General features: G+C 40.6%; 1 protein-coding gene across 3 annotated transcripts in view; it reads right to left on the bottom strand.

Moving 5' to 3' along the window:
* The window catches only part of RBMS1 (RNA binding motif single stranded interacting protein 1), a 143,295-nt gene that overhangs the window by 76,347 nt on the left and 39,084 nt on the right, over positions 1-27,864 (bottom strand). Inside the window, exon 1 of one of the 3 annotated variants that reach the window (XM_054636604.2) lies at positions 14,832-15,229. The exons of the other annotated variants lie outside the window; for them this stretch is intronic. Within the exon in view, the coding sequence (XP_054492579.1) occupies positions 14,832-14,894 (63 nt within the window). The 5' untranslated portion in view covers positions 14,895-15,229. Of the gene's footprint in view, positions 1-14,831; positions 15,230-27,864 lie in introns of those variants that run through there. 3 annotated transcript variants of the gene reach the window in all.

The following is a 27,864-nucleotide window of genomic DNA, read 5'->3' as shown; positions in this document are numbered from 1 at the left end:
ACAGAACTGACAGACCAGAAGACAGCAGTGTATAATGTTGGCAAAACTTCTCTACATAGGGCTTTTCTACAGAGCACCAGGGAACAAACTCTGCTTGGTCTGCATGCTACAACATGCAAACCAATTTTCTTTGGATTGTAATGAGACTGCGTGTAGCATGTATGAGACTACAAATGACATTCCCAAAGTCTTCTAAATGACTCCCAACAGTCTACATGGTTCCCTAGAATGAAACACAGAAGATCAAATCTCATTAGAAAAGAGCTGGAGTTTAACTTCATTTCTTCTAAAACGTCTGCCTCCTGCATCATTTCTCATTTGGGAGGGGAGTGTGTCCTGGCTGCAGCGCCTGCAGCGAGGGTGTGACACAGCAGCAGATTTACCAAAGATTTTCATTAGTTCAAATGTATCAGTGCAGTAACACGCACAATGACACCTCCAGGACAGACAAGGTCTAATTTGTGCTCTCATGGAAGGCAATGAACACTGCAGTGCTCTAAGTTCGCCTTATACCCAGCAAAAGTGATTTAAAGTAAGAGCTCTGAGGTAAAGGTGTGTGCAGGCAGCACTGAGGACAACATGCTACTTTTGACATTTCTCAGAGATGATCCTGCACCATTAGAGAGCCATACTAAAGCCCACCATATCCAGTATTTTTGGCCAAATGTTCACTACAACATATCCTGCATAGCTGACATTAAAAGTCCATTTTCTCCAGGTTTATGATGTAATACAGTCCCACACAGGATAGCCTTGCTCTTCAGGAAAAAAGGAGTGGTCTGTCATGCTTAGAACAATTTGTACAACTTTATCCTATGTAGCACATCGAGATTTACACCCGTGAAGAGGACAAATTACAATCAGTTTAGCATGACAAAAGCAGCTATGTTTAACGCTAGGAAAGATGGAAACAAGAACAGCTCACCAGGCCAGTGAACAGTTCAGACAGATACCTAACACCACCCTTCCTGCAGCTGCTTTGCTACAGAAAATGCTGCTAAGATGGTACAGACAAATCAAGATATCCCCAGCTGATCAGGAAACACTAGCAGCAGAAAACACAGCTTGACAAACAGCAAGAAATACACAGAGTTTCTCTCATTTTTTACCCTTTTGCCCCTGGAAGTGTGTGTGTTCAAGTGTACATATATAAAGGAGTTCTACATACATTATTTTAGATCTGTGTATCTCATATATTCAAATCTTGAATTAAATTACAGACTGTTTGAACACTATGGGTTAAGACATTACCACCTAATTTTTTTTTCTTCCACAAGCCTTTATGAGCTTCTATCTTGAAAACATCTGCTACAAAGAATACTAGGAAAATATTGACATTTGGACAATTTTATTCTGGAAAAGGTAAGAAAGTAATAATTTTTGTCTTTAGATAACTCCAAAATCCTAACCTACTCGGTTAGGATTGGTTTAGCTTCCTAGAAGTTAGAGGGAAGCATTTTCTGCTCACATTTCCCTTCAATACATCCTTTTTGTTTCCCAGTACTCAGTGGCTGTGCCCTCTTGACACATTTTTCTCTCTCTCGATAGACAAGTTTTATGCACAAGAGTGAAAAAGGAGCATTGCTTCATTTTTTAAGGAGAATTTTAGATTTTACAGTAAGACAAAAATCATTTACTTCATTACCAGAATGCTTAATGAAGCGATCACTTTTCCAGCATCATTTCAGGGAAGTGGGACTAGCATACTCCAGAGCACAATGCTTAGTATAGTACAAATACTATTTAATCCCATTCAACTTGGATCAAGCAGGGTTTGTTGGCATTTGCTCACCACCAGTCTCAACAGATCCAGGCTATTTCTAGCAAAACCATTCTGTTGTTTAATGAAAGCCAGTTTGGGCATCCATGGCCTAGAGAAGCTGATTTTAGCCCTGTTTAAAGCACAAAGTTGCTGAACATTCAAGACAATCTATGGGTGAACGCTTGAATTTTAAGAACTAGAAAACAGGAGTATGACACATTTAAATTAGAAGTAGCAGCAGTAGTAAGAGAATCTAACCAATTAGTAAATGTAATGCTCTTTATGCAAAGTTATGAAAAATGTAAATATTTTCCTAAATGCCAGTGATCAAGGGCACACAGATGAGAAGGAGCTCTTTCATACATTAAGGCAATTCACTACAATACTGTGATCACAGCAAATCTGGGCACTTGATGAAACAGCAAGGAGTTTGCTAAAATCAGCATAGGAAAATCCAGCACATGAGCCTACTTTTAATAGATTGTAGTTTGCTTCTCCTTACAAATAAGGAAAATGGTATTCCTTCAGTAGGATGAAATTCTCAAATTTGTAAAAGTAGGCCTTTAATTAAAACTGAAGATTCATCCACAAAAATAAGAGCAAGATTTCCAAGGGCAGGTAATTTCTGGTGGAGCTTCCCAGTAGATGTCTAGCTGCACATTAGCAATTATTTGCCTGCACTGACCTTTGATGGCCTGAATGTAGCACCAGGTCAAGTAAGAACAGCATGGAAAGCCGAAAGCTTTCAAACATTATTGGTTGGGTGTGTTAATATGGAAATTCAACTCCTGATAAAATTGTCAAGTAGAAACAGCAATTTCTAAGATATCTAGGATGTGCAGATAGTGAAAAGAGTGGTACAGGGATGTCAAAAAGGGTGGTTAGAGCTGCTGGTCTGATAAAATGGCTTTGGTGCAGTACCAAATAAAGAACAAAGATGGCTTTGCTGGTCTTGCTAGTAGCTCAGCTTTCAAGTCAACCTTTCCCTCAGTATGGCTGAAAAGATCCAAGTGCAACGGAGGCAATTGTGGAGCCACAGACCAAGATGGCAGTTCAAGGAATAGCTTAGGCTGGCATTACTCCAAAAAGCAGCATCCTTGTCCCTATGGCTGCTTACTCTTCCTCCTGGTGTCTCCCCCTTGCTCATCAAAAGAACAAGGAGAATTTAAAAAAAAAATTTAAAAAAGAAAAAGGAAGTTCAGACTGCTTCATTTACCAATGGTGCTGACTCATGAAAGTGGTAACAAAACAGCATTAGGCTGTCAAACTATACAGAACTAAACCAACTTTGGCTTTTCGTACACAAAGTAAGAGAACTGCAGCAAACACACACGGTACCTCTGGCTAACTGAGTCTTACAAGAAAGGCAACAAGCAGCATGCACAAACTGGTCTGCTCAAAGTAAGTGAAATCCTCTGTACATACCACAGGCAGCAGTGTTGCTCTGGCCTTAGGGTCAGATTTTCCTTACAGCCTTATCTGAAACAAACCCAAGTTGGTCTTTTCTCATTCTTTAAAGGATGATGCTTTGGTAGATGCTTATCACTTACTAAATCCAATACTTTCTGACTGCTGACTTTTTACAAATGACAATCTTGTCCAGAATCCTTGTGCATGCAATTCAAAAAAATCCCATACTATATTACTTTATTATTTCCTGTTCTTCTTGATAGCTGTAATTTATATTGAATCATACAAACAAAAGTTGTTATAAGTCACTTCTACAGCCCTCATCAATTTTTCTCACATATTGTCTTCTAATTTAAAATTTCACTCTTGATTTGAACCGAGACAAAACTTTTTTCTTTTGCAAACTACTGTTCTAACTCATGCAGCTTTTTAACTCAGATTTTGAATTCTAAGAGAAAAGTGATTTTAAATGGTTAAGAATATCATTCAGATGGCAGAAAGTCAAGCCATAGGATAGGATGTATTCTAAAATTAAATTGTTTGTGACTTCACAGTGAATGATAATGAACAATTCCTTTTACACCCAGAATCTTATTTCTGAAGATCAGTTACAAAGATTTAGCAGCTGTATGCTAAGCAAATGTGGGATGCCATTCCTTAGTGCATCCAAATAGCTGCTGGGGAAATGTCTGACTGCACAATGAATCATTGTCAATTCTGAAATGAAAAACACAAGAATTAGATAACACCTAGGAAAGCTTCCAGACGTACTACTAATACAACATTAATAATATATGAGAAATTCAACTGCCAGGCAGAGCTGGTCGTGGCAGTGCAGGCAGCAGTCTGACTCAGGCGTGTGAGTTACTACTGCTACAAGCAGAGACCATCCAAGGAGTGCTCCAGCAGCCATCAAAGGGTTCAGAAGCCCCTGCAGCCAGCAGGCCACGATCAGCACAGCTGGCACAACAGCTGCAGCACCTGTGGGAGACAGCCTCCACCTCTGGGTGGTGAAGGGACACATGGCTTGAACCACATCTGGTGCTATCTATGGATAGATGACAAACACTAGTCAGGAATAAATCGGTTCATTTGGGCACAGAGCCCAACTCATCCACAGTTTTAATAGTCACGCTCTTATCCCTGGTACAAGACTTCAGCTGAGGAATCATACCTCTAAACACACCAGAAAGTTACAGATGAAGGAAAATACTTCTAATAAGTACATCTGGAATTGATAATTAACTTTAAAATGCTGCAGTGAAAGATAATCTGCCCAGCCATTGGTTAACTTTTTAAGAGAAATTAATCACTTGCCTCTGCTAACTGCACAACCCCAGTGCTTAGAAACTGCTTTCAGGTTCATCTTACACTGTGGACAATTTCAAGGAATCACATTTTCAATAAGTACATTCAATTGCACTTTTCTTAGCAGTAATTCTACCTTTGCAGCTTATCCATCTGCACAACAGTTGGATATTTAACACTAATAATCTTGTACACCAGCACTGGTTCACTACAGAAGTCACCATAAGTTGAATGATGATGTACTGCATTTCCTTTAAAAAAACCAACAAAAACATAAAAACAAACAAACAAAAAATCCCAAATATTTGAATTTTGAATTTATGCAATTTAATTTGATTTCAAAATTTAAATGGGACAACAGAATAATGGAGTACAGACTTCCCAGCAAAAAAAAAAAAAAAAGAAAAAAAAAGGGGGGGGGAAACCCCTAAACTCTACGGAAGTTCATTTCATAGGAAAGATAAGGACATAAAACCACTAAAGATAAGTAGATTAAATTTCTGTAAAATCTTAGCCACTGAACTTCAGGGAGTTATTCCTGTTCTCAGTAATATTTTCATGGTTGATTGCCTTTCTGCCCAACAAACATCTGCTTAAATAAAATAAACGTACCTATTGCTAACAGTAAATCAACCTTTGAAAACTAGAGTTCTTCAAAAACTATAGTTTCAACAGTCCAGTTTCTTGCCAAAATGAACTTTGCCATTGCCATTGCTAATTATCTGGAAATAGCAATAATAGCATTCAGGTGAATGTTCTCACAGACCATAAAGAAACTACTTACACAGTATGTGACAAGTAGAACTTGAACACAGTTCTAGCATTCCAAATAATCTGCTCTATCCTGAGCTTCATGGGACAGACAAACATAGACTTCTATGTAGGTATGTGTGCATGTGTATATAAATAATTTTTTTCAAGATATTTAGTTCTAATTGCTGTAGTATTTGAACCACTTGTAGGTGTTAGTATATTTCTGTGCAAAATCTGAGATGTAGGAAACTAATATTAACAAGTACCTTTTGAAGAGTCAAACCTTAACAATTTAGTTAAGATTATCCAAAATATCAGTGACAGGACCATTTTGAACTTCAGGTCACCATCTTAATCCTTATGAATAACCTTTATAGGTGTGGCTGACCTTGGACTTTACTATTATCCAGGACAATGACACAACACAGCACTTCTTTCAGGGAATTAAGAAGGTGGAGATGGATTCAGTCATTTTGAAAGAGGGTCAACAGAGAAGTGACACACCAAAATAATGGTTTTTGTCAGAAGGATAAGACACACAGGCTAGATGTTTCTTTACATCATCTAATATACTGAAATCCAACCCCTACATTAATAATATTAAAACAATAATAAAGTGGCAACAGAAACTGTAAACCAGAAAGCATCAAATTGTCAGGAGCCTCAGAGCAGGGAATTCCCAACAATTTACCAGAATACACAAAGAACAGTTACATGAAAATCCAGAGCACCTTTTCCAATGACTACACCAGTCTGCAGCCCTTAGTGAGTGAGACCATGACACTCCACACCTGAGAGACCTAAGAACATTATGTTTGCTGGCAATCTGACAAAGCTTGCTTCCAAAGTTAACATGATTTTGTCACTACAGCAATTAAAATATTGACCTAATGCTGAAACAATGACTTCCTTAACCATTTCCAACTTGCATTAGCCTCCACAGCATTGTAGAATATTGTATCTGGGAATGGGAGCAGCTCTTAGAGCACTTTAAAACAAAAAAAACCTAAAAAGCCCCTGCATTCTTCTACTGGTGCCACAGTGTGCCCTAGGTATCACTAGCACCTTTAACCAGCTGAAATTCTATATACTGAATTACATCTTAGTATTATTCACCATTAAAATTACTGAAGATTTCAAATGTATTCTATAGCTCCTCAGTACTGCAGGATATAACTGGTTCTCTCATCTCAAAAAATGTCCCTAATTCTGGAATATTTACATGTATATGTATGCATTGGAGGCATTGATACCCTAAGACTATAAAGAAATCTTATCATTTATATTTTTGTAAAGTGAAACATTTTTCTGAAACCCCAGTTTTGATAAGTGTTTCTCACAAGTAGCATTCAGAGATATATCTCCTGGAATGCTAAATAAAAGCCAAAAAATGCCCCTGTTTCAAAGGTTAGTAGATAATCCTATTTAATACCTGTCTCAAATTTTTTTTCCAAATTACACAGAAGTATTTTTAAATAAGCACAAGTACTATCATAATAAGGAACATGCAAACCAAACAGACTAGGTGGAATAATATTAAAGCAATTTAAATACCATTTGATTCTGAACCAGAGTTTAACACTAACCCCATGATATACCAACTATTCAACTCAGGTTTCTCCTAGGGGAAATTCAGAAGTATTCTGGTTCTCTGTCTCAATAAGCACTTTTTGATGTCAGCAGTCTCACCCCATGCAGTGGCACCACTGGCTATGTAAATACGAGCTGGCATAAGCAAGAGTCTTAAAATTCAGACCCGCAATTTTAAACTCTTCTTGAACTTATCTGGAAGACAGACCACTAAACACTTCAAAGGATCTTGTCTGCTGGTGGTTGCTTTCACACAGACAGAAATCCATGGAATTGTGTGCTGGCTCTGCCAAAGCCCAGGTTTATCCAGCGTGGCTGCTGCTTTCCCGGGCTCGCAGGAGGAAAGTCCCTGGCCAGGGCATGGCACAGCCACCATGTCTCCCCTCTCCCACAGCACAGCCACAGGGTCCAAGTTAACACAGACTTGTACTGTATGTTACTTCTACACTACACACTTCAAAGAGTTTCATGTTGTAATAGGTTATTTAAAACCTTGGCTAAGCAATTAGCTAAGCTAAGCCAGAACAGCACACATGCATGTGGCAATACAAACAGTTCCAAATGGGTCACCGTGGCCATGCTCAAAGGTGGGCACACAGGTGACACACACCTGCCAGTCACCTGCAGCAGCTGGAGTGACAGGGTCTCCCCCACAGCCATAGAAGACCACCAAAATATCTGCTGCACTACTGTTTAAAGCATTATTTGCAAATTGTACACATAGGCAGAACAGAAAGAAAAACATCACAAGACTTGAAATTCCTTCATAATTTCACACATGGGATCTCCTTTGCAACACACCAACCATCTCTTTAATGCTCTGCTAAAGAGCACTCCGAAGCCTGGGCAGCATTGCACCTGGGGATGCCCAAGAGATATCACTGCTTCCAAAGCAGGAAAAAACAACCTATGGTCTTAAAAGAGGCATCACCAACTTACAAAATAAAAAGCAATATCTATCCCTTACCCCCTTCAGGTGGGTTAAGTACAAATAAAATACAGAGCTGTAGATCAGAGTCTTTTCTCTGAATACAACTTGAGGTGACAGGGTTGGACAGTAACCAGTCTCCCTGAGAAGACTGGGGGTTGTGTGTCACATGCCTGCATATTAGGTAAAGGAAACTTCCAGCTACTGTACTACTATATTGTTCGGGGTTTTTTTCATTCCTCCCTTTTAAGAGTTCTGTATTTTTATTTGTGGACTTGTTAACAAGGACCTGCATTTGATTTTACCCTTGCCTGCCTGGTGTTTGGAGTGATTTTGGATTGTTGCAGTGGCACAAGCGCAACCTTGATAAAATTTCTGCGGGTCACGTAAAACTTTAAGCAAGATTGTGAATCACCTCAGAGTAGCCAAGAATCTATGAACACTGCTTCAGATTTTCAAAGATAACTGGATAATCCTTTACCAAGTTGCAGCAGCCTTCCTGGGAGCTGGTAAGACCACAGGCATGAGAAGTGCCCTGTGGTGACAAACAGTCCTGAGAAAAGCTCCCTTGTAACGCTCATCCAAACTCCCACCTGAATCCTTAGATTTCACTTCTCAAGCACAGTAAAAATGGAAGTGCCATATACATACCTTGAATATCCTAAAGGGCTGAATTCTAACATTGTTATGCTGTAGTACCCAAATGACAGAATATATGAGCTGTAGTTAACCAAAGGACTCATGTTTCCACTTTATTGAACAAAGCACCATATGGCAGAGGAGATTCTGATCTGAGAAAACAATAGAAGGTAAGGAAAGAAATAAATCCCCTTCTCATCTAAGCAGAAAAAACCCCACACAAAAAGGTGTGGAAGTGCCATTGCCAATAAGAGACACTGTAAAGAAACAGAATCAATGGTGAAATAAAGTTACACATATTTAGTTGCAGTAAAGAAGCATTTCATTTCACAAGCAGGTAAGCATCAGGCTAGACTAATTTTGATGCTCACCCTGTCCTGGTGTTTCTGCTGTTCTTCAACAAAGGAAAATGAAGCCCAAAGGAGGCTCCCCAGAACAATGTGTTGCTTGTTTCCACTGCAACCTCACAAAGTTCTACAATTCTATCAAATAAGTAAACTCTAAATATCCACTCTATTTGACACATCATTTTTCTAGAGCAGAATACTTTAAACAAATAAGACACACATGAGTGATTTCCTAAACAATTATAGTTAAGCATACAGCATGGCTTTTATGAGGACATATGAACAAAAAGGTATTATTATAAATCCTATTATTATGTATTTATACATTTCTGTAGTTGTCAGCTATTATTTTGCAACAGACCCTAGAGCTGATACATCCTTACGCTGCATCATAAATTCCAAAAAAGACATTGTTGAAATGTTGTAACTATATTTTTGTTTTGAAGAGCTTCTAAGAGTTCAAAATACTAGCTAGATATTTTTAAGCCAAGACATCTTAGTGCACAGGTTAAGTCTTAAAATTGGTATAGAGTTTCACTATTAAAAATCAATTTACATAAAGAATAATAAAAGTTACTAAACTTAAATTCCTAGAAATAAACTAACTCAAACTGCCACAAACCTAGGTAATCTTGAATTTGTTTAAAGCAATCTCTCACCAGCATTCAATTACTTCAACTGCAGTTTAAAACTACTTTGTGAGTCAACACACAGCTGCAGCTACACTGCCTTAACTGCAGTCTCTTGAGGGAAACAGCTAAAGCTGTGCTAATCACAGTAACCAGCCCTTACAGCACATGATTTTTTTGTTGTGTGTATGTTTCCTAAGTTGCTGGGTTAGGAGGCTTGTGCTTATCTAATCCATGGTTCCCCTCCTCGTTTCTCCTCTATTTCTAACTCATCCCTTCCCTTTCCTGTTGCATCAGCAAGCTGCAAATACAGTGGCTTCTGCAGGGCTGTTATAATTACCACAGTACACTGCAATTCTGAAACATATGCAAAATAACTCGCAATTACTTCAACAAGGCTCAAGAACTTTCAAATGTGCTTCTGCTGGCTTTTTCTGACCAACGCTTCTTACAAGATCAAAACATCTCCATGCACCTCTTTATTAGGATTACAGATTTATAAGCCTTCACACTGCCCCCCAAGTAAGATGTTTTAAAACAACTGGCTCTAGGAAAGGAGAAAAACATTCATAAGAAGTTGGAAGCAGATCCGTGAGGGAAATCCACTAGAGGTTCCTAGTCTCCACTGACTCCTTTTGTTATACACCCCCTCGTGCAACAAACAAAGGTCAGTTTCAACCACACATTTAAAACGGGGGAAAAAAGCTTATCGAAATGGTTATCATGTCAAATGATCATTATTTTTATTTACTTGGTTGCAGCACTGTGCGGATGTTCTAGGAGCCATCTCAAGCTTGCAGGAAAGGATTTTCCACTCCCTTCCTTCCTTCCCCTCTCCTCCCTGCCAGCAGTTACAGTTTAAAGGATCTAACTCTTCTGAAATGTGTTAACTCAAGCAATTTTTTTAACAGTTGGAAGTTTCAGGGGAAAAAAAATGAACCCAAAACAAAACAGCAGATGTTCAAGACACAGACTTCTATCTTCCCTTCCATGTGAAACTAAATGGCAAAGACACATACTTTAAACAATAACACTTCCAAAGAGACAAAAATATATTGTTCACCCTGTTAGAAATACTAAACAAAAACTTCAAATTGCCAAATACAGATAAGACAATTATATCACTTTTTATAATCTATAACATCATGCCTGAACAAGATAAGATGTTTCCTTTTATTTCTTTCATTCACATTTTGCTACAAGTATAGAAACCCACTGACTGAGTAGGTTTGCTCCCTTGAGAATAAAGCAGAACTTCACAAACAATCTTATAGATGCACTGAAAAAATTAAAGTAGCTGGTACTTAATGTAGTCGTTCAGTTCTGTGTAACCTATGTAGATCCTTTAACATTGTATACAATGTAATAGAAAACAGCCTGTCACCTCAAGTCAGTGATACAAAATTACAATTCTTATAGTTCTCAGAAAAGAAACAAAAAGAAACGAATCCCGTTTGTTTCTGTAACCACAGATATCTGCTCAATCCGCGGCACCCCAGCCTCCCCCCGCTCTGCAGCACCATCCACACACACAGGAGGTGTTGTGTCAAATCCCTCTGGGCACAGGCTGCTCCGTGGAGCTGCATGTTTTGAGTTATGACCATGCCCAGGTCTTGCAAGTTTAATGAGGTTCCTTCTCACACACACAGACACCACACACAGCACCAACTGGGAAATCATAAAGTAGGATTGCAGGTGTAGCTTCTTGAGAGGTTAAACCTATAGACAGAGTGAAAGGCTAATCTACACTTTTGGCCTCACACTGGCAAAAGCTTTCTCCATTTAACTGTCATTAGAAACCAACCCTAAACTTCAACTTTTAGAAAACCTAACCTGTGATACAGCACTTGGTATTACCAGAGCTACATGAAAAGATTGATCAAAAGCTTTGTCTGTCCCTCCATACACAGGCCAAACCTCAAATCAGTGTTAAATTCCTCACGTGCAGCTACACCCAGTTAATCTTCTCGAAAGCAGCAAACTATGTAAATCTCCTCATGCTGGCAAGACAAACATTGCACTTATCAAAATGCAACAAGAATCACCCTTACAGGGCAAAGCTGTTAAAAGGCACAGAGACACCGGGCTGAGCACCCAGGCTGTGCTGGTAGGACCCTGCACTCGTCTCCTTCCTAGGCCTCCAGAGCTGCTTCTGGCTTCCTCTTGGAGAAACCTGAGAGCAGAGGAACCTCCCTGCACAAAGCAATTTAAAATCCCTAATCAAATAGCTGGAGTAGCTCTGTAGATTCAAGGAGCAGATGGCAGGAGAAAGCCTAATTTTCCATTTACGATAATTTTACAGAGTGTAGAAATATTTACTTCAGAGGAGCGCCTCCCGATTTACATGAGAATGACAAAAGTGGGAGGAGGGACAGAGAATCATCTTGTTCTCAACAAACCAAGAGCTAAAAAAGCTTGTATTAAGCAGAATATTTTATGTCATTTTGTTTCCTTTTCATTACAGATGCACACACATGCATTCTTTACAATAGCTCAAATAACCTTGATAGCAAAAGCCTTAGCTTACACCTTTTTCAGACAGGATGTACGGCTATGAGTGTTGTGATAGGTTATTACTGCAGATATTGTGTGGCTTTCATTCTTTAACAAGACCTATATCTGCATTTCAAATTAGCTCTCAGATGAGCTGTCACTCATTTAAGCAATGTCTCAATTTTAAGCCTGGTAAGAGTATTTTTAATATGCCTGTCTGTCCATAATGCAGGAAATCCTTTTGAGCAGAGACCACATTTTAGTATTCTTACAAGTACTCTAGAAGAGAGAAGATGATCAGGCCAGTCAAATCTGACCTGAAATTGAGAATGTTAACTCGCTCCTACATGCCAGAGATGCACAGTGTAGATACAACAGGTAAAAACCATAATATTATAGGTACAGATTTGTTTATAAAACAGAACAGAGTTATTTGGGAAAACAAAAAGAGAATATGGGTAAAGATCTGAACCTACTCTACCTATATGGCATTTTGTAAATGTTTTAAATTAAGGTAGAAATCCACATTATATTACAATGTCCTAAAAATAAATCAGGTTAGTGTCACCTTGCCTTTTATCAGTTAATCACTCATTTTTTCAACTGAATCTGCTATAGACTCTTAAAAATGAAACATGAAGTGTTCTTGTATTATTCTAATATGCATTAAAACACCAACAGAGACATACAAGCTGCTCAAAACATTTTAATTTCTCTTATAAGTTATTTAAAATTGTTTCAGCTTCATATATGACACACTATTAGCATAGGAAATCCAGTTATTCCTTTTAGACTCATTGGTTGAGAACTTTTCCTACACTAACAGTACCTAGTGTCCCAGGCTAAAGCTGAGCTACAATGCAATTGTCTGAATATGGGTTACACAGAGCATACAGGGACTTAATCTCAACTTTTCTTAATTATCATGGGTTGAAAAATTAGTCTTGCAGTGCTGTTCAGCACTGTTTGACATCAGCTCACCCCTGCAGGTGAAGTCTGAGTGAAAGGGAGATCAGAAAGCCACTGGCTAATCGACGTGAGTCTATATGAATGAAGCTAATAGGCATTTTCCATGGACTTAACTGGAGAAAAGCACAGACCCTGACTCCTTATGTAGGAAGTGTTTGAGCAGAGAATAGCTACACACTAACAAAAGAAACCTTTGGTACCCAGGGTCTTAAGCCCACATAATACCCCTGCATTCATTTCTTTCTCTGCCTATTGGGGAAAAAGGGTCTGTTTGTTTTTCTGATTCAGTCGGCCCTTTTAGCTCTTTGAATCTAAGGAGTGTACTGTGAAAAGAAGAGCATCTTATCAGCCTGCTCCAGACCAGCAGGCAAACTCACATCCGCACATAAAACACAGCCCTGCCAGCACGAGGCCTGGCCCCACTGCCCTCGGCTCCTGCCAACACCCTGCCCCGCACCCGACACACTGCACAGCCACACAAGGGGCCTTCCTTGATTAATGGTCCTCTCAGGGCGAGCACGAAATTGTATCTGATGCACTGGCTTCATTTATAAAGTATGCAGGAGCACCAGACAAGATGATCAGCATGGGCGTATCCAGGACATTTATTAACAACAAACCAAAACCAGCTCACACAATAAGCATGTTTTGTTATGTATGGACTTGAACACTTTGACTACAAGATGCAAAGATAACTCCATGCACTGCTGGGCAGCATCTGCAGAGTGCTGCTGAGATAACACACCAGTGATTCTTATCAAAAAGATATTTCTATAAAATAACAAGGAGAAAAAAGGAAATAGCAATTTTTACTTAACCTTCAAGAAAATATGAGTCCAACTTTCACTGTTAAGCAGGTTAGCTACACAGACCATGTGTCATCCCAACAATACACCAAGAGATCAAAATTTCCAAGCCTATGTCCTCATGATTTATATGAAGCCCTCCACTGTGTGCAGCAGTGATATCTGATTTCCTATTTCTACCCTTAATGTATTCTGACCCCAAGCAAAATAGGACGAACTTCCCCAGTATTGCTGACTGAACCTGTCAAATTACTCGTTTCAGCTACTAAGTGCAGCAGACGCAGAAGGATTTTTTCTCACCTGGAAAGAAGCCTGCCATAGTATTTTTGGCATGCTTTGTCAAGCCGGTAGCTTGTCAGTGACCTCTACTCCATTTACCCTCTGGCACACACACAGAGTACACTTTCCCATTAACTTGAAATGTAAGGGGTTTTTGTTTCTTTTTTAAATTTAATCGAAGAGTCAATGAAAAATAACACACTAAGCAGTAAGTAATGTAAGATTAATACCAACATTGCATCTTGTGTGCGTAAAAGTGCAGCCAAAGACAAACGGTCCAGCAAGGTTGTAATACAACTATTTCAAATATTTTATTTCCAGAGACTAAACAAACAAACAAAGAAATACCTCTTTCAGTACAGCTCCATAGATGCGAGCGCTCCGAGCTTATCAGAGAGATCACTCTGCCCGTAAAATGTCACAGGGTCGCCCCTGTGCCCCTCTCGGGGGGAGCTGGGGCGCACCCGAAGGGCGGCGGAGGTTTTCTGGAGCGTTGTTTGAAAGAAAAAATGCGCCCGGATCCCCTCGCTCATTTCACGCCGAGTGAAAAACATCCAGCCCCAAGTTTCGCTGTTGCGACACCGGGTCCTTTCTAACCTGTTGCCGAGCCCGGCGGGGCCGGCACCCGCCCGGCCCCCGGCGGCCGCCCCGCACCGCCCCGCACGCCCCGCGAAGGTGACCCGGCGGCGGCCGCCCCGGCACTCGCCAAGGTCACGGCGCGGCTCTTCAGAGAAGGTTAAAAAAATTAAAAAGGAGAAGAGAGTTTCTTTTTTCAAATACCAGCTCTCGAGAAGTGAGCAGGCTGCAAGCCGCAACTCACGCCACTCGCCACTCCTCTCCCCACTCCTCCCCCAGCACCTCGGGGCTGCGGCGGGGGGGACGCGGGGGTGCCACAAACCCGCACACCCCCTCCCTTACCTGCTTCCGATAGGGGGTCCGACCGCCGCCCGCCGCGCTGCTGTTGCTGCTGGGGAAGATCATCGCCCCGCCTGATCCCCCGCTCCCCCTCGGGATGGGGAGCAACTTTGGCGGCCGCCGGGCTGCGGCGCGGCGGGGCTGCAGGGCGCTCTCCGCCTCCGTGCCTTCTCCTCCGGCTGCGGCTCCTCGAACCCCTCCGCTCGGCCCCCGCCCTGCCCGACCCCGCTCCGCGTCGACCCTATCCCGCGGCGGCCGCCCAGGCTGCCATCCACGGGCCCCCGCTGACCGCCGCCGGCTGCCCCAGCCTAGCCCAGCCCGGCCCAGCCCGGCCCGGCCCGGCCCCACCTCCCGCCGGCCTCAACCACCGCCCAGCAGAGGGAGGGAGCGGCCGGGGGAGCGCCGAGCCCTGGCGGGGAAGCGCGGAGCGGGCGCGGTGCTCGCGCCCCGCCCCGTCCTGCGCGGGGAGGGGGGCGCGGAGCGGGGCGCGGCGCCAGGGGAGGCGCGGAGCGGGGCGGCGGGCGCGGACCCCCCCGCGCCGCGCAATGGTTGCGCCTGAGAGGGGCGCGGGGGGGCGGCGGGCCCGCGTGCCGCGCATTCCGCCGCGGGGCGCGCCCGGCGGGGTCCCGACCCCCGAGCGGCCGGAGCGGGACATCCCGCGGAGCCCCGGCTGCAGCGGGGACAGCCGCGGTCAGTGCACCCCCCAACTGCGGGGCTGACCGCTCCGAGGGGATAAACACTGCGCCCTTTAACTCTCCTAAGTTTTTCTTGACTAGGGATGGGGAGGGGGGAGGAACATCCGGTCACAGCCCTCTCCGGTGCCTCAAGGCAGCATTTGGGAAGGGAAGGGAAATTCTTCAGTTTCTTCACGAAATTTAGGCCTAGGAAACGTTACAGTTCTTAGGCTCCAAGACAGGGACATACAGAGGCAAGGAGTTCCCAACTTCACTCCTGGTACTCTGCACTGTTTACATTACTATATTTACATTACCCACTGATGTTGACAATCTAGTTTCTAAGAAAGTCCAGAGCTATAGCTCTGTCAGGCCACTGACTGATCAGTGACACTGTAGAAGAACTTCTGCCACGGACATGCATCATCAGGCACCTTTTGGTTTCTCTTCCTCTTTCTGACAATACGGTGGCCCCGATCCCATACACCCCAACGTGGCCATAGGAAACAGCTGGGAAGAAACAGAAAATTGCCAGGTAGCTCATTACTGAAAAGCCAAATAACATCTGAAAATGTTACTTACAAAAACATATAATCTTCAATTACTGACTTCCGTAGAAATAATCTCTAAGTATTTTAGCATCCTAATATATTTCTACAACAGATCAGAGCCCATCTGAATACAGCAAACAACAGGGAAGCATCAACACTTGGCAGAACTACATTCTGCGTAACTTTCCTTTTTTCCCTCTTTCAAGTCCTAAAACAGATCTCATTCCATTTGGTCTCAATTTGATAACACAAGTTTAAGGTGTACTCGTACTGGATGAAAAGCACTGCAGCCACATGGTGATCACTGGCACTGGAAATTATTTGATGGAATAAGTTTGTACCAGCAGACTTTATGTCAAGTCAGGTACTGTCTGTCTGTACTACCCTAACTTCATGTTGGATCACTAACAGTTGTATTCCCACTGCTGGCATAAAGCTAATGCCAGAGGCTTAATGCTAGGGTAAATTCAGACTCCCTGGCCTGGTTAAGGTTTCATGCCTGCTTCACAGCAACATCAGTTGGCATCAATGCTGAAAAAGCAACAGTTTAGCAACTGATTCTGGATGAAACCTTTTTTTTTCTCTGATCAGGTTAATTTTTTTCCAGATTGTTTCCTTTGTTGGGTTCAGCATGTGGCTGTGCTGCTGCTTGTGCCAGTGTAATGGAGGAGGTAGCAGAGAGCAAAAATAGGCAGGGGCAAGAGGGTAGATAGGAGGGCTTGTTTTGGCAGCAGTACTGGATTATATTGGCTTAATATGTTCATGTACCTGTGGCTTAATTTGACAGAAATGTAGCTGTGTGCTCATGCCTTCCTGAGATGTGGCACACGCATCAGTCGATCTGTGCTCCAATCTGACTTATTTCAGAACCCTTGGTCACAGACGTCACAATCACACTCAGTGCTGGAGAACTGTCTTAAAGCAGTTCAAACTGGAACAGTGACAGGCTACTTCTCCTGCTCAGATTTCTATTCCCAACTGAAAAACAAGAAAAATATTTTCTGGACAGTGTTGCCGTCACCCCAAAGGGGTGACAAAGCTTAAGTCTGCTCGACCTACGGGAGGGCTTTGTTAGCTGGAGATGTGTATAGTGACCACACCTTCCCCTCGCAGGGAAAAGCTTTTCAAAAGCCATCAATCATCCCTTGCTTCCTTCCCTCTCCTCTTCCTGCCCCACCCCCCAAGGAAGAGGCTGGAGGGATGCAAACACTATATGCTCGACTGGGTCTCAGTCACTGTCATACCAGGGAAAGCTCTCAAGAATATTCCAAAGCAGTATCTGAAATGCTGCCGTCTTGCTCTCTCTGCTGCCACATGTCCCAAGGCTTCCTGTGATTTGGACATGATTTCCCTCTCTTAGATTCAGTATGTGGCCCATTTCTCTCAGTTACTAGTACTCTCTTTCCTAACTTATTAGGAAAACACATAACAACAAATATGATCATGTAAACATCTACTAAATAGTATCTGATTATTTATTTTTGTTAAGGAAAAACTCATTACAGAATTTTCTGGGAAGAAAACTTGATATAATTTCCTAAGTGCTAATGTGCCTATCAACATTATCTGTTGTTTTTAAAAGGCTTGATTAATCTGTCTCCATTTTTGTCTCAAACAGGGAAATAGCTGCCTTCCAATAGATTTGACAATGTTATCAAGAACACAGAGCCAGACTCCTTACAGCAGCGTGTCTGGAGAGAAAGGGACAGCAAAGCTAAATTGAAACAAGCAAGTTTCTGACTGGATATCAGGACAGACAGACACTGCTCCAAGAGGCTGTGCACTCTCCCTTCTTGAGCATTTCCAAGACCAGAATACATACAGCCCAAAGCAACCTGACCTGATCACTTTGCTGATGCTGAGGTTGTACTAGAGATCCCCTGAGGTCCCTTCCAATCTGAAGCTACGCTCATATGGAAAAGCTGCTTTGCTCTTACTCCTAAACATAGGCAAAATTATTTCTCTGTAAAACCCTTAACTTGAGATTATGTTTATAAAGCTCAAGATAAGTGCCTGGACTTTTCAGTCCTTGTGCAGTGATATATCAGTTCAAGTACTGACAACAGTTTTCCTACATATTTTCTGAGATGCAAGAAGCATGCCTTGTTTGCAAAGAACAGTCTCAATCTTACTGAATTAGTAATGCTAAAACTGAGATGCCTAATATGTAAAATGTATGCAAATATGATCATAAAAATCATATTTTCAAGGACTTTGTTATTAACTGCATACAACAGGTGTGAGCAGACTTGCAGGTAGCCAGGCATATTGCTGCTTACAGTTATAATAAATGAGCAATTCCTTTTTATCCTGAGGGAAAAAGGTGACCACAGGGTCTATGAGTGCCTCCTCTATAAATCATTCAGAGCTTCTTTAAGTTACCCAGAGTTGCTTATTCAGGAAAAAAAGGTAAACTTACAAGCAGCTTTGGTGCATTTCAGAAATACAAGGTAGCAATTCACATGTTGTGTTTTGTTAGTTTGCTTGTAGGTTTGCAGAGAGATGGTTATAAATACAGAAAGAAAGACTTGTCTAAAAACCTGGAGACAGAATCTTTCCAGTAATGCTTATCAATCTTAACAAACAGTAGACTGGCAAAACTAAGCCATAATTTTAAAAACAGTTCTATGCATTTAAGCTGCTCCTTTACCATTTCTGTTCTAAATCAAATTCATGGCTCCCCTTACTTATCTCAAAATTCAACCAAAGTAGCTATTTCCCCTGAGGGCATTCAGTGCCTCTGCAGGGCAGATGGTCTCTCAGCCCTGGATCTGCTTTAAATGGGAAACTTACAGTCTATTGCAAACCCCTGTGAGTCCAGGCTGGATCTCCTGAATTTCCTTACAACTCTGCTCTCCTGACCACTTCAGGGCCTTCTGAAGACCCACTAGTGGAAAAGTGACTGTGGGCACCTCATTTCCCCACCTTGAGGGTACTGAGGAGACTGTTGCCACACTGTTCAGTTCCCTGAGCATCCATCCTCTCATCGCACATGCTCATATGGAGAAAGATAAAAACCAGTAGTCAGGAAGCTGAGCCACAACAATGCAAAAATACTTTTAAATGCCCTATGCAAGCCAAGGAAGCAGAATGCAGGGCTGAACTTTGAGAGATATTAAGCATTTCCTGAAAAGTGTTAATAAAGGGATACATTAAGCTGAGTATCAAACAGTAGCAGATTTTTAAATTTTGGCTTTAATTCATCTATTAGAACTTAAAGCATGAAAAGAATTTCTAACAACCAAAGGAACATAGTAAACTTCATTACATGGGAAGCTCCATCAGAGATAAGTTATCTCATAATTAATAGGTTTTATTTAAGCATTCCCAGTATGCAGGTAATGAAAGAAATCTGTATCTAGCTAGGAGAGGATGAGGAGAAGTCTGTAGAAATGGGACATAGTAATGTTGTGAACATGCCAAATACTTAATATATAAAATCTTCTGTAAATTTTCCTTTATATTAGAAAACAAAAATTAATATGAAACAATGACTTCTGCAGAAGTATATGATCTACTAAGAGTGAGGCATTGCCTACACAATGAGAAGCTGTTGTTTAAGAATGCAGTCTTCAAAATACTCACATGAATATATTCAACAATAAGAAAAAAATCCCCATGATGATCTGAAAAGGGAAAACAAATAATCTTTTCCAGCTGTACCATTTCAAATACTGGTACCAAAATACTAAATTACTTGTACTCTACACTAGAATACAAAAAAAAAAAAAAAAAAGAGTCATATTATCACTCATTATAAAATATGTGTGCACAGTCACTGTAACATTTTCTTTTTAATCTGAACGCATCAGCTCATTCTCTCTGGGAGGCCTCCAACCTGTCTCTCATTTTCCCATCACCTATACTGCAGAGGTTTTTCCCTTAAATCCAACAGCTCACTGTGAAAAAAGAGCAGTCCTGTGCTCCCTGCAGTGCTCACAGAATGCATCTGCTGTAGCCACTGGGGTTGTACCTCCAGTGATATGCTTTGACTCCTATTCATTTTGGCTTGCTGCTCATTCCTTCCATGCTTCCTTAAATGTTCTTGGAAAGACACTAAATATAAATTGCACAATTATACATAATTGTTGCCATTCCTTCACTGATGACTGGTATTAAGAATATGAACATAGTGAGCAACACAATCTCCTGCTAATGCCATGCCAGCATTTTATATTATGGAAAGCACTATTTATTATTTGAAAGACACAACAAGATACTTCTTTATAGAAGCATTTCCACTGTCAAACAAATGCCCTTCCTAAATATACCCTGTATATTCTGGGAAGCACAAGTATGAAACATAATTACTGTAAAGGATTACTGTGTAAGAGAAATTTAAGGAGGCTGCTCATAATCAGTAATGAAAACACAAGACAAAATCCAATCCTCATTTGTGGAATGAACTGAAATGACTCTTAAAGATGTCATTTCTGCCATTAGCCTGATAATGTTGCCAGACACTTGTTTGAAACTAAAGTAGTCAAAGTGTGTAAACAGCTGCCGAATATATTATAGAATAAAACAATAAAGTCTGTCCAAAATCACAAAGCATATTGCTTTTTCTGCTTTGTTATTAACTATGTAGAAAGTTCATCAACATTATATTGGATAATATTTATTTTTTTAAAGAGACTACTAAGAATACTTTACTGTTTTGACATGCTTTTTTGACAGTGCATTTTTATATTTTGTGCAGAATAAATTTATGGAACAATAGAAGAAGAAAGCAAAAATATTTGCTAAGTATTTTCTAGGAAACAATGACTTCATGCAGCTATTTGATTTTTATATATTTACTTATTTACATTTTAATACAGATATTAATAAAAGAAGCAAAATCTGGAAATACACAATTTTTCTCTTAAACTTCACTTTGTGAGGTTCTAAAGCAGGTCATATATTCTGGTTTTTAACCAGAAAAAATGCTTTTTCTAGCCACAGTACATTCAATTTTGGTGTGCTGGGTTTTCTTGGATGACATTATTCACCATATTGACCAGGCTTGAATGGTTACTATTTCATGAGAATTTTAGAAATAAGAAAGAAATTAAAAGACTCCTACAATTAAAATTTGTTTGAAGATTGAGAACAGTTAATGCAAATGAAAAGATAAATCACTGCACAATGGTCAGAGTGGAAGGTGTGACCACAAATCAGCCAGACATAATTTTTTTCCTTTGTGTGTTGTTTTTTTGGTATCTAAGGCCAAGAAATAGCTTCAGATTTATCAGTGCACTACTGCTATAGAAAAAAAAAATTCAGCCTGTTGCCTGGTCTTTGCACATCTATAAATAGGGACATACATTCTGAATCCATGAATGAAACAGGCACTATTTGCATTGTAAGCAATTTTGGTACTAATGCAATGAGGAGCAGGCAAGAATCATAACACACATGAAAAAAAAGGAAGAGGACAGAGAAAGTCATGTATGATATGATACATCAAGAAGACAGAATTGTCATCACTAGTGCAAAATCAGGCTTGTACACTCAAGCATGGGCTTGAAGAATACCCGAGGAAAAGCCAGAGCAGGTCCTGCTCTGCAGAGCTCTGCTGCAGGGAGCAGCCTCACCAGCAGAGCGACGAGCCAGACTGGGGACTGTGTACAGCAGCTGCATACATGTGGGTACCTTGGAACAAAACCACAAAACACCACTCTTTCCAAAGTTGTCCTAAAATGACTCTTCTTGGCTTTTTTTCCTTTTCCTGAAATGAAGTCCTGTCGTGTTTGTTCGACAAATACTAGTAGCCAAGTGAAGAACTGACAGCTCTACCCACTGACAAGCACTGTGCAAATTTTTCCTGTCCTCACACACTTCCCTGTCAATTAACCTCATTTCTGACCTGCAAATGTCTTTACAGTGCTCCAACTCTCCTGAGTACACCGTCAACACTGTACCAGCTCTCTGGGGTCCATTTACATGATCTCGGCTGGAGTGTGAGAAACTAATTTACATACAGATTCCAAAGGGGCATATAAATTTTATCTGTTTCAAAATTACAGCCTTTACCCTCTGTGTTTGTTTTATAATTACCTATAAACACAAAGATGCTTGTTTATAATGCACAATCTGATTTTAATGACCTAATTTAGAGTACAAAGTGAAGAAACAAAGTCATGTGTCAGAAGTTAAGCAAATGTTCAATAATGACCCTTTATCTTATCTCATTTTCAATATCTTTAAAATAAAAATATCCACATAAAACTTGATAGAATTGTTCCTGAAGTACCTGGAATAGCTTACATTTCTGAGAGGCATTATGTATTTTGGTCTGCCAAAGTAGCTGCAAATTGTATTTTTCCTCTAAAAGTACATGCTCTACCCCTCTGAATTTTGAAATTGTGTACTTGCTACATCTGCAGCACCTCCACAACATCAATATAGCACAGAACAAAATGATCAACAGATACATCTTAAAACAAGAAAATTCTTTCTCCCATGTAAATTCAGTGCTCATAAAGGTCATCTGGCTCATGGTTATGGCAATGAAGGACCTCCACCATCAAGGCACTCAGCACTGGCATTGGAAGGTTCCCCACAGCCCAGTAACCTGCAGAGTCCACCCTCAGAGGTGAAAAAAGGGTGCAGCTCCTGCTGATGCAGCCCTTCCTCTAAGGGCTATAGGATCCTGAAGGTGTAGGGTGTTGCTGATGTACCACAGACAGGTGAAAAGCAGGAGCTGAACACCAAAGCCATTTTCTGACACACTGTCTATCCATCAGCTGCAAACAGGGGGCTTCTGCCACTTCTGCTCTGAGCTAAACTAGCAACCAACTGCATTGCTACCCCAAGTCTGTGTCTTCACCGTCAGCATTTGAGTTTCTATAATTTAAATTCAGATATGATCTGAATATTTATGTTCAGTAATCAGTAAATTAATCAAGATGGCTAGGACAATTTATTTCAGGGAGTAACTCATAGGCTTATTTACTAATGTTCCATACTAAGTGTCATGGGCTGGCAGCAGCACAAATCATGGTGGGAAAATATTTTATTGCATCATAATTAAGTTTTACATTTATTAAGGTAAATAGATTCTTAGAGTTGTTTTCAACACATTCTCTTGAGTTGAATTCAAAGTATTTATCAGATACTGCACAACCGTATTTCAAATGCTCACGAATATCAATGCACATAAATCAAAGATAAAACCTGAAATGAAATCCTGGTCTAATCAACAGATTTACCAGCAAGTCCCAGATTTCACCCAGAATGAAAGCACTTACATTGTGCTTCTGTGATTTACTGAGTTATTCCTCAATATAATTAGTGCTTAGAGATGCTGAAAAGGAAGACAGCTTCTATTCCTTTCCTCCCTCCTGCTCTAGCTTCGTGGTTATGAGTCCTTTTCTTAATCCACTCTTCCTTTTGCTTACTGGTTCAAGTCACTAACTCAGCAGCTTTTCTTTCTGCCATGGCAGGGAGTTGAGTTGGGTCACTGAGGTGTCTAACAAAACCCTCACAAGTTAAGTGGCAGGAGAACACAGCTGGGGGAAGGGAAGGTGTGTGTCCCTCCTGGGAACAGGCTTGGGTGGCTTCACTCAGTCTAGGCCTCCCTCATGGAATTTTACTTGAAACATTTTCAGCCAAATGGCAATAATTTTTTTAACAATACATTTTCAGTCATATTCCAGAAAAGTGAAGTTATTGCAACAACCAGACCCAGACGTGTTATGCAGATGCACTGCCAGAGAGGTGGGTGAGCGAGTTCAGATAACACAAGAATTAGGCTGAACTTTCGCCCCTAGTTCCAGTGTTCTTTGAAGTTCTTCACTGCCTTGGCAACTCCTCCCCCTATCTTCCACTACTGCAGCTTCTGTCAGAGGCTCTGCATAGTCAGGATTTTCTCCATTCTGGGATGTTCAAAAAGAATTTTGCACTAAGCTCCCCAGGGGCCTGATCTTTACAATGTTTCCGTGCTTGCAAGTACAGCTTGCTACACTCATTTCTCAGAAGAGCAAAACTCCCAGCTGTGTTTGCTGAATGGGGCTCTAAGACAAAAATTATTTCAGCAAATGGCTATGGGAACTTTCTATAAGTACTTACTAGAAGGAAATAAGATGATCTTCCTCTAGCAGGACTTAAATTTGGATATTTTTCTCAACAGTATTTTAACATGAATCTGTGACTATATGCTCATGCATACACACCAGGCTTTTGCTATTTATCCATCAAAACCACAAGTAAACAACTGCCCACTTCAGGACCTTATCCACTTGTCCCCTAATATAATCCATAAGTACATAATAAAGACAACTGGGCACTATCATAATATTGCTTTTGACCCTAAGAAACAAATTAACCATTCACTATTCTAAAGATCATTGAGAAGTTTTCATGTCAATGTTTGTTTATATAATCTGTTTACAGACAGAGCTTTGTTGTATTTTCCAAATTTATCTGTTAGATATAGTATTCAACCCAATTAGCTGAACTCCAGTCCAAAATACCATCTGACTATATTTGGTGAAGTACACAAAAATGTGTTTGGACAAACAGAATGCTTTTGGAGACCCACAGATACCACTGCTCCAGAACACGGGCTTACGTATTGGAGAAGCAAGGAAAGGGTAATGAGTTGGAAAGGCAAACATCCCTGCTTCTTATACCTTCATTGTAATCAGTTACTCTACAGCAGACAGTCTCATTACTATAAATTGCAACTAGAGGCACTTTTGCCTTGCAAAGGAATTCATAAAAACATGTCAGATCATGTCAGCTGAGATGTTATATAAATCACATTCTGCATTAAGTGAAAAAATACATTTTGCATCCAAGGAATTTTAGATTGTTTTCTGAGTAGAGCCCACTGTTTCACAATTCAAGAAGAATTTTCATCAGAATTACAGACATCACTTAAAAGACATGAAAGTTGAAATCTAAATATGCCTAAATGCTTCCATTTTAATCCCCTTGTTCATTATATTTCCACTAAAGTTGCGACTTCATTCCGCAGAAGGGTTGTTCCCAACAGTGCCTCAGACTGTGTAAGCACACCATTAACTTCTGTGCGTGCAAGTATGGAAATGACATTACCCAGAGAAAAAGAAGTGCTCTGAAATCAACTACAAATGTAATGACAGGAGGTATGAGTAAAGAAAAATCCTTATATTTTAATCCCAACTTCAACTGCTCCTGCCACCAGTAACCAACTCCTAACTTTTTCTGACACTATGAGGTCTTTGACTTTTTAAAGTCTGATTCAGTATTTAGTAACTTGAGATAGAATAAACCTTTTTTTCCTAGCGATGACATACAATATGAGAGTTCACGGGTGTAAATCATGTAGGCACATGATTTTGCAGGATCTAAGCCAGAGTGAAAAAAGGACAAGAGAACTGCATTAATCCCTTGGTGACTATATTCAGTGGGCTAAGCCTTAGTTTTACCAGCAGATTTGACCAGATTTTACTTTCTTCATTCTCACAGAATGAAAACGAAAAATAGAAGAAGCTGAGTCTTTGAGATTAAATGACTTAAACTGCAAAATAAAGCCCAGTTTGCATCTTTGTTAAAAAAAACCCCAATAATATTATATATTTTGTACCAAAATATGTAATTATATATTTTGTATCAAAATATGTAATACCTGGCCACAAATCAGCCTAAGCAGCATCACAACAACTCATGTTGGGCTTCCTTGCTGTAGTTTTTACTAATGTCTTCGTAGGATACAGAAACAATCTGTTTATTTCCACTAAAAAAAATCAGGTTAGGTCTTTAAAATGTCACCACTGTAGACGACCTTTAATTTTTTAACAAAACAAAAGGCAGTCTTAAATTAACTAAAAGGTTAATTCTAGAATGTATTACCATAACATTGCCATTTAAAATAGTACATCCTCTTACAATCTATACTTCAGATTCCTCAACTACAGTTGCTTTAAATGCTTAAAATTGTCTAAATACTAATTTGCTATTATGTTTGGCTGATAAAATTCAAGTTGAATCAAAACTTTGCTAGAACTCATTTGTTGAAATGCTAAACCAGCCAGGCAACGTGCCTCTCATTAACCACAGCTACTTCTTGACTGGCACTGTTGATTGCATTCTAGGCAGTTCACCCTACAATGGAAATTATTTTATGGTATCTACCTACAGATCTCAGTTTGTGCTGGACTTCTCCTCCTTCTTGCTTCTTTCATGAACTGTAAACTATAAGGTAAACATATGGGGGGGGAGAGGAAACCCTGCCTCTGAGAAACTCCAGGCTTCCTAAGATAGATAGTACTTAATACTATTTACTGTACCACTGCAATTATTTGGTAGCTGATCAAACCATAAACACCGTTTGGCAGAATGGGGACTTGGGACTACTTGAACAGATGTGAGCTCCTTTTCTTCACTGAGATTTCATTTGTAGCAGACCCGATTTAAGAGATGTCTCTCCCTGCCATAGCATTCCCTCTCCACATCCATGCCAGTCACTTGTTCCACCCTTCAAAGCAGACATTGCCACACTTCTTAGTGGGACTGAATCAACTGCTTTATGTGGGTGTGCTATGAAGTGGAAAAGAAAACTGATACAGTTTAAATCTGTAGATATTCATATATATGTTTTCCTAATGTTCTGATGCAGAGAGCTGCTTAACACAACAGGATTGGCTAGACCTGCAAAAAGAGGCAGAACTTCTAAATCCCACCCAACTGCCGAGGGAACAGCAACATCAAGATGCAGTCTGACTGCAGAGTCCTGACCAGCCTCAAAACTGAAAGCAAGCAGTTACACAGGGGTTTACGTAGCTGCACATAAAATGTTCTCATTTTGAGAGACATTTGCAAACACAGAACGTCCTTAGTTTTGTCTTCAAATCTCAAAGAAACTTGCAAATGAAATAATCTCTTGTTTAAAACCATGCTTCAGTGAAAGGCACTGTGGTACACTACATACTTTGAAACAAACTAATCAGCCTCCACAAAGAGAAGGAAAATGGTGTGATTTATTAATATAAATATCAGTGGTTTAAAAACAATGTGGAGATGTTGCACATTTAACAAAAAGCTTAGGTTCACAAATTTCCTCACGTGCAGGGCAAATCTTTCTTCAACAGCTGAAATCATGGTTACAGTAACTTCCTATTCAGTCATTTCCTTAATTAAACCATTGAACTTTAATGTGAAATGCAGCCATTACAAAACCAGAAAGGAATCTGAACAATAACAATCCAGTCAAATGGGCAGTGCAATAAGCAACAGCAATGTCAAGAACACTGGCTGGCACGTTTTGGTTGGAATCAATGATGCTGTAATTCTCTGAGATGTTAAATGAAGTTCAAGTAAACTCTATGCTGGATCAAAGCTGCATGAGCTTCATGATACGATGCAGTGAAAACTTGGCACAAATGGGCTCTCCTTGGTAAAGATTACTTAAAAACCAAACTGTATGTCATCTTTTCCCCAAGTTTTTGAAAGGTGACAACTTTAGTCCAGCAATAGCTGTGCCTTATCATTGTCTCAAACGTGTCTCCTGCTCTGAAACAGAAGATTACCCAAATGGACACATTTTTGAGCCACTTTTTCCTCCCTTCTACTCCAACCTTGCAGTCCCCAGTGGTACCCAAAAGGCCAATGTTCTCATTTTAAGCAGGCTCTTTCCTGTGGGCAGTAACTACATTCACGCCTGTCTTTGCCTCCCACAAATGGTCCAAACGCCCAGAGAGCCAAAAGCCAATCCCTGGCAGGATGCTGGTCAGCCCTGCTCTGCCCAGGGCAGTGCCTGCTGCATCAGCGACACTGAGTGTGTTCCGTGAGCAGTGCCAGGAACCCCGCCTGGCTCAGGGCTGTGACACTGCCGGCATTCAGCAA

The sequence above is a fragment of the Agelaius phoeniceus genome, chromosome 7 (genome assembly GCF_051311805.1).
Source record: "Agelaius phoeniceus isolate bAgePho1 chromosome 7, bAgePho1.hap1, whole genome shotgun sequence".
Taxonomy (NCBI): domain Eukaryota; kingdom Metazoa; phylum Chordata; class Aves; order Passeriformes; family Icteridae; genus Agelaius; species Agelaius phoeniceus.
Note: the sequence above shows the minus strand (reverse complement) of the source record. Positions and strands in the feature narration are given on the sequence as shown.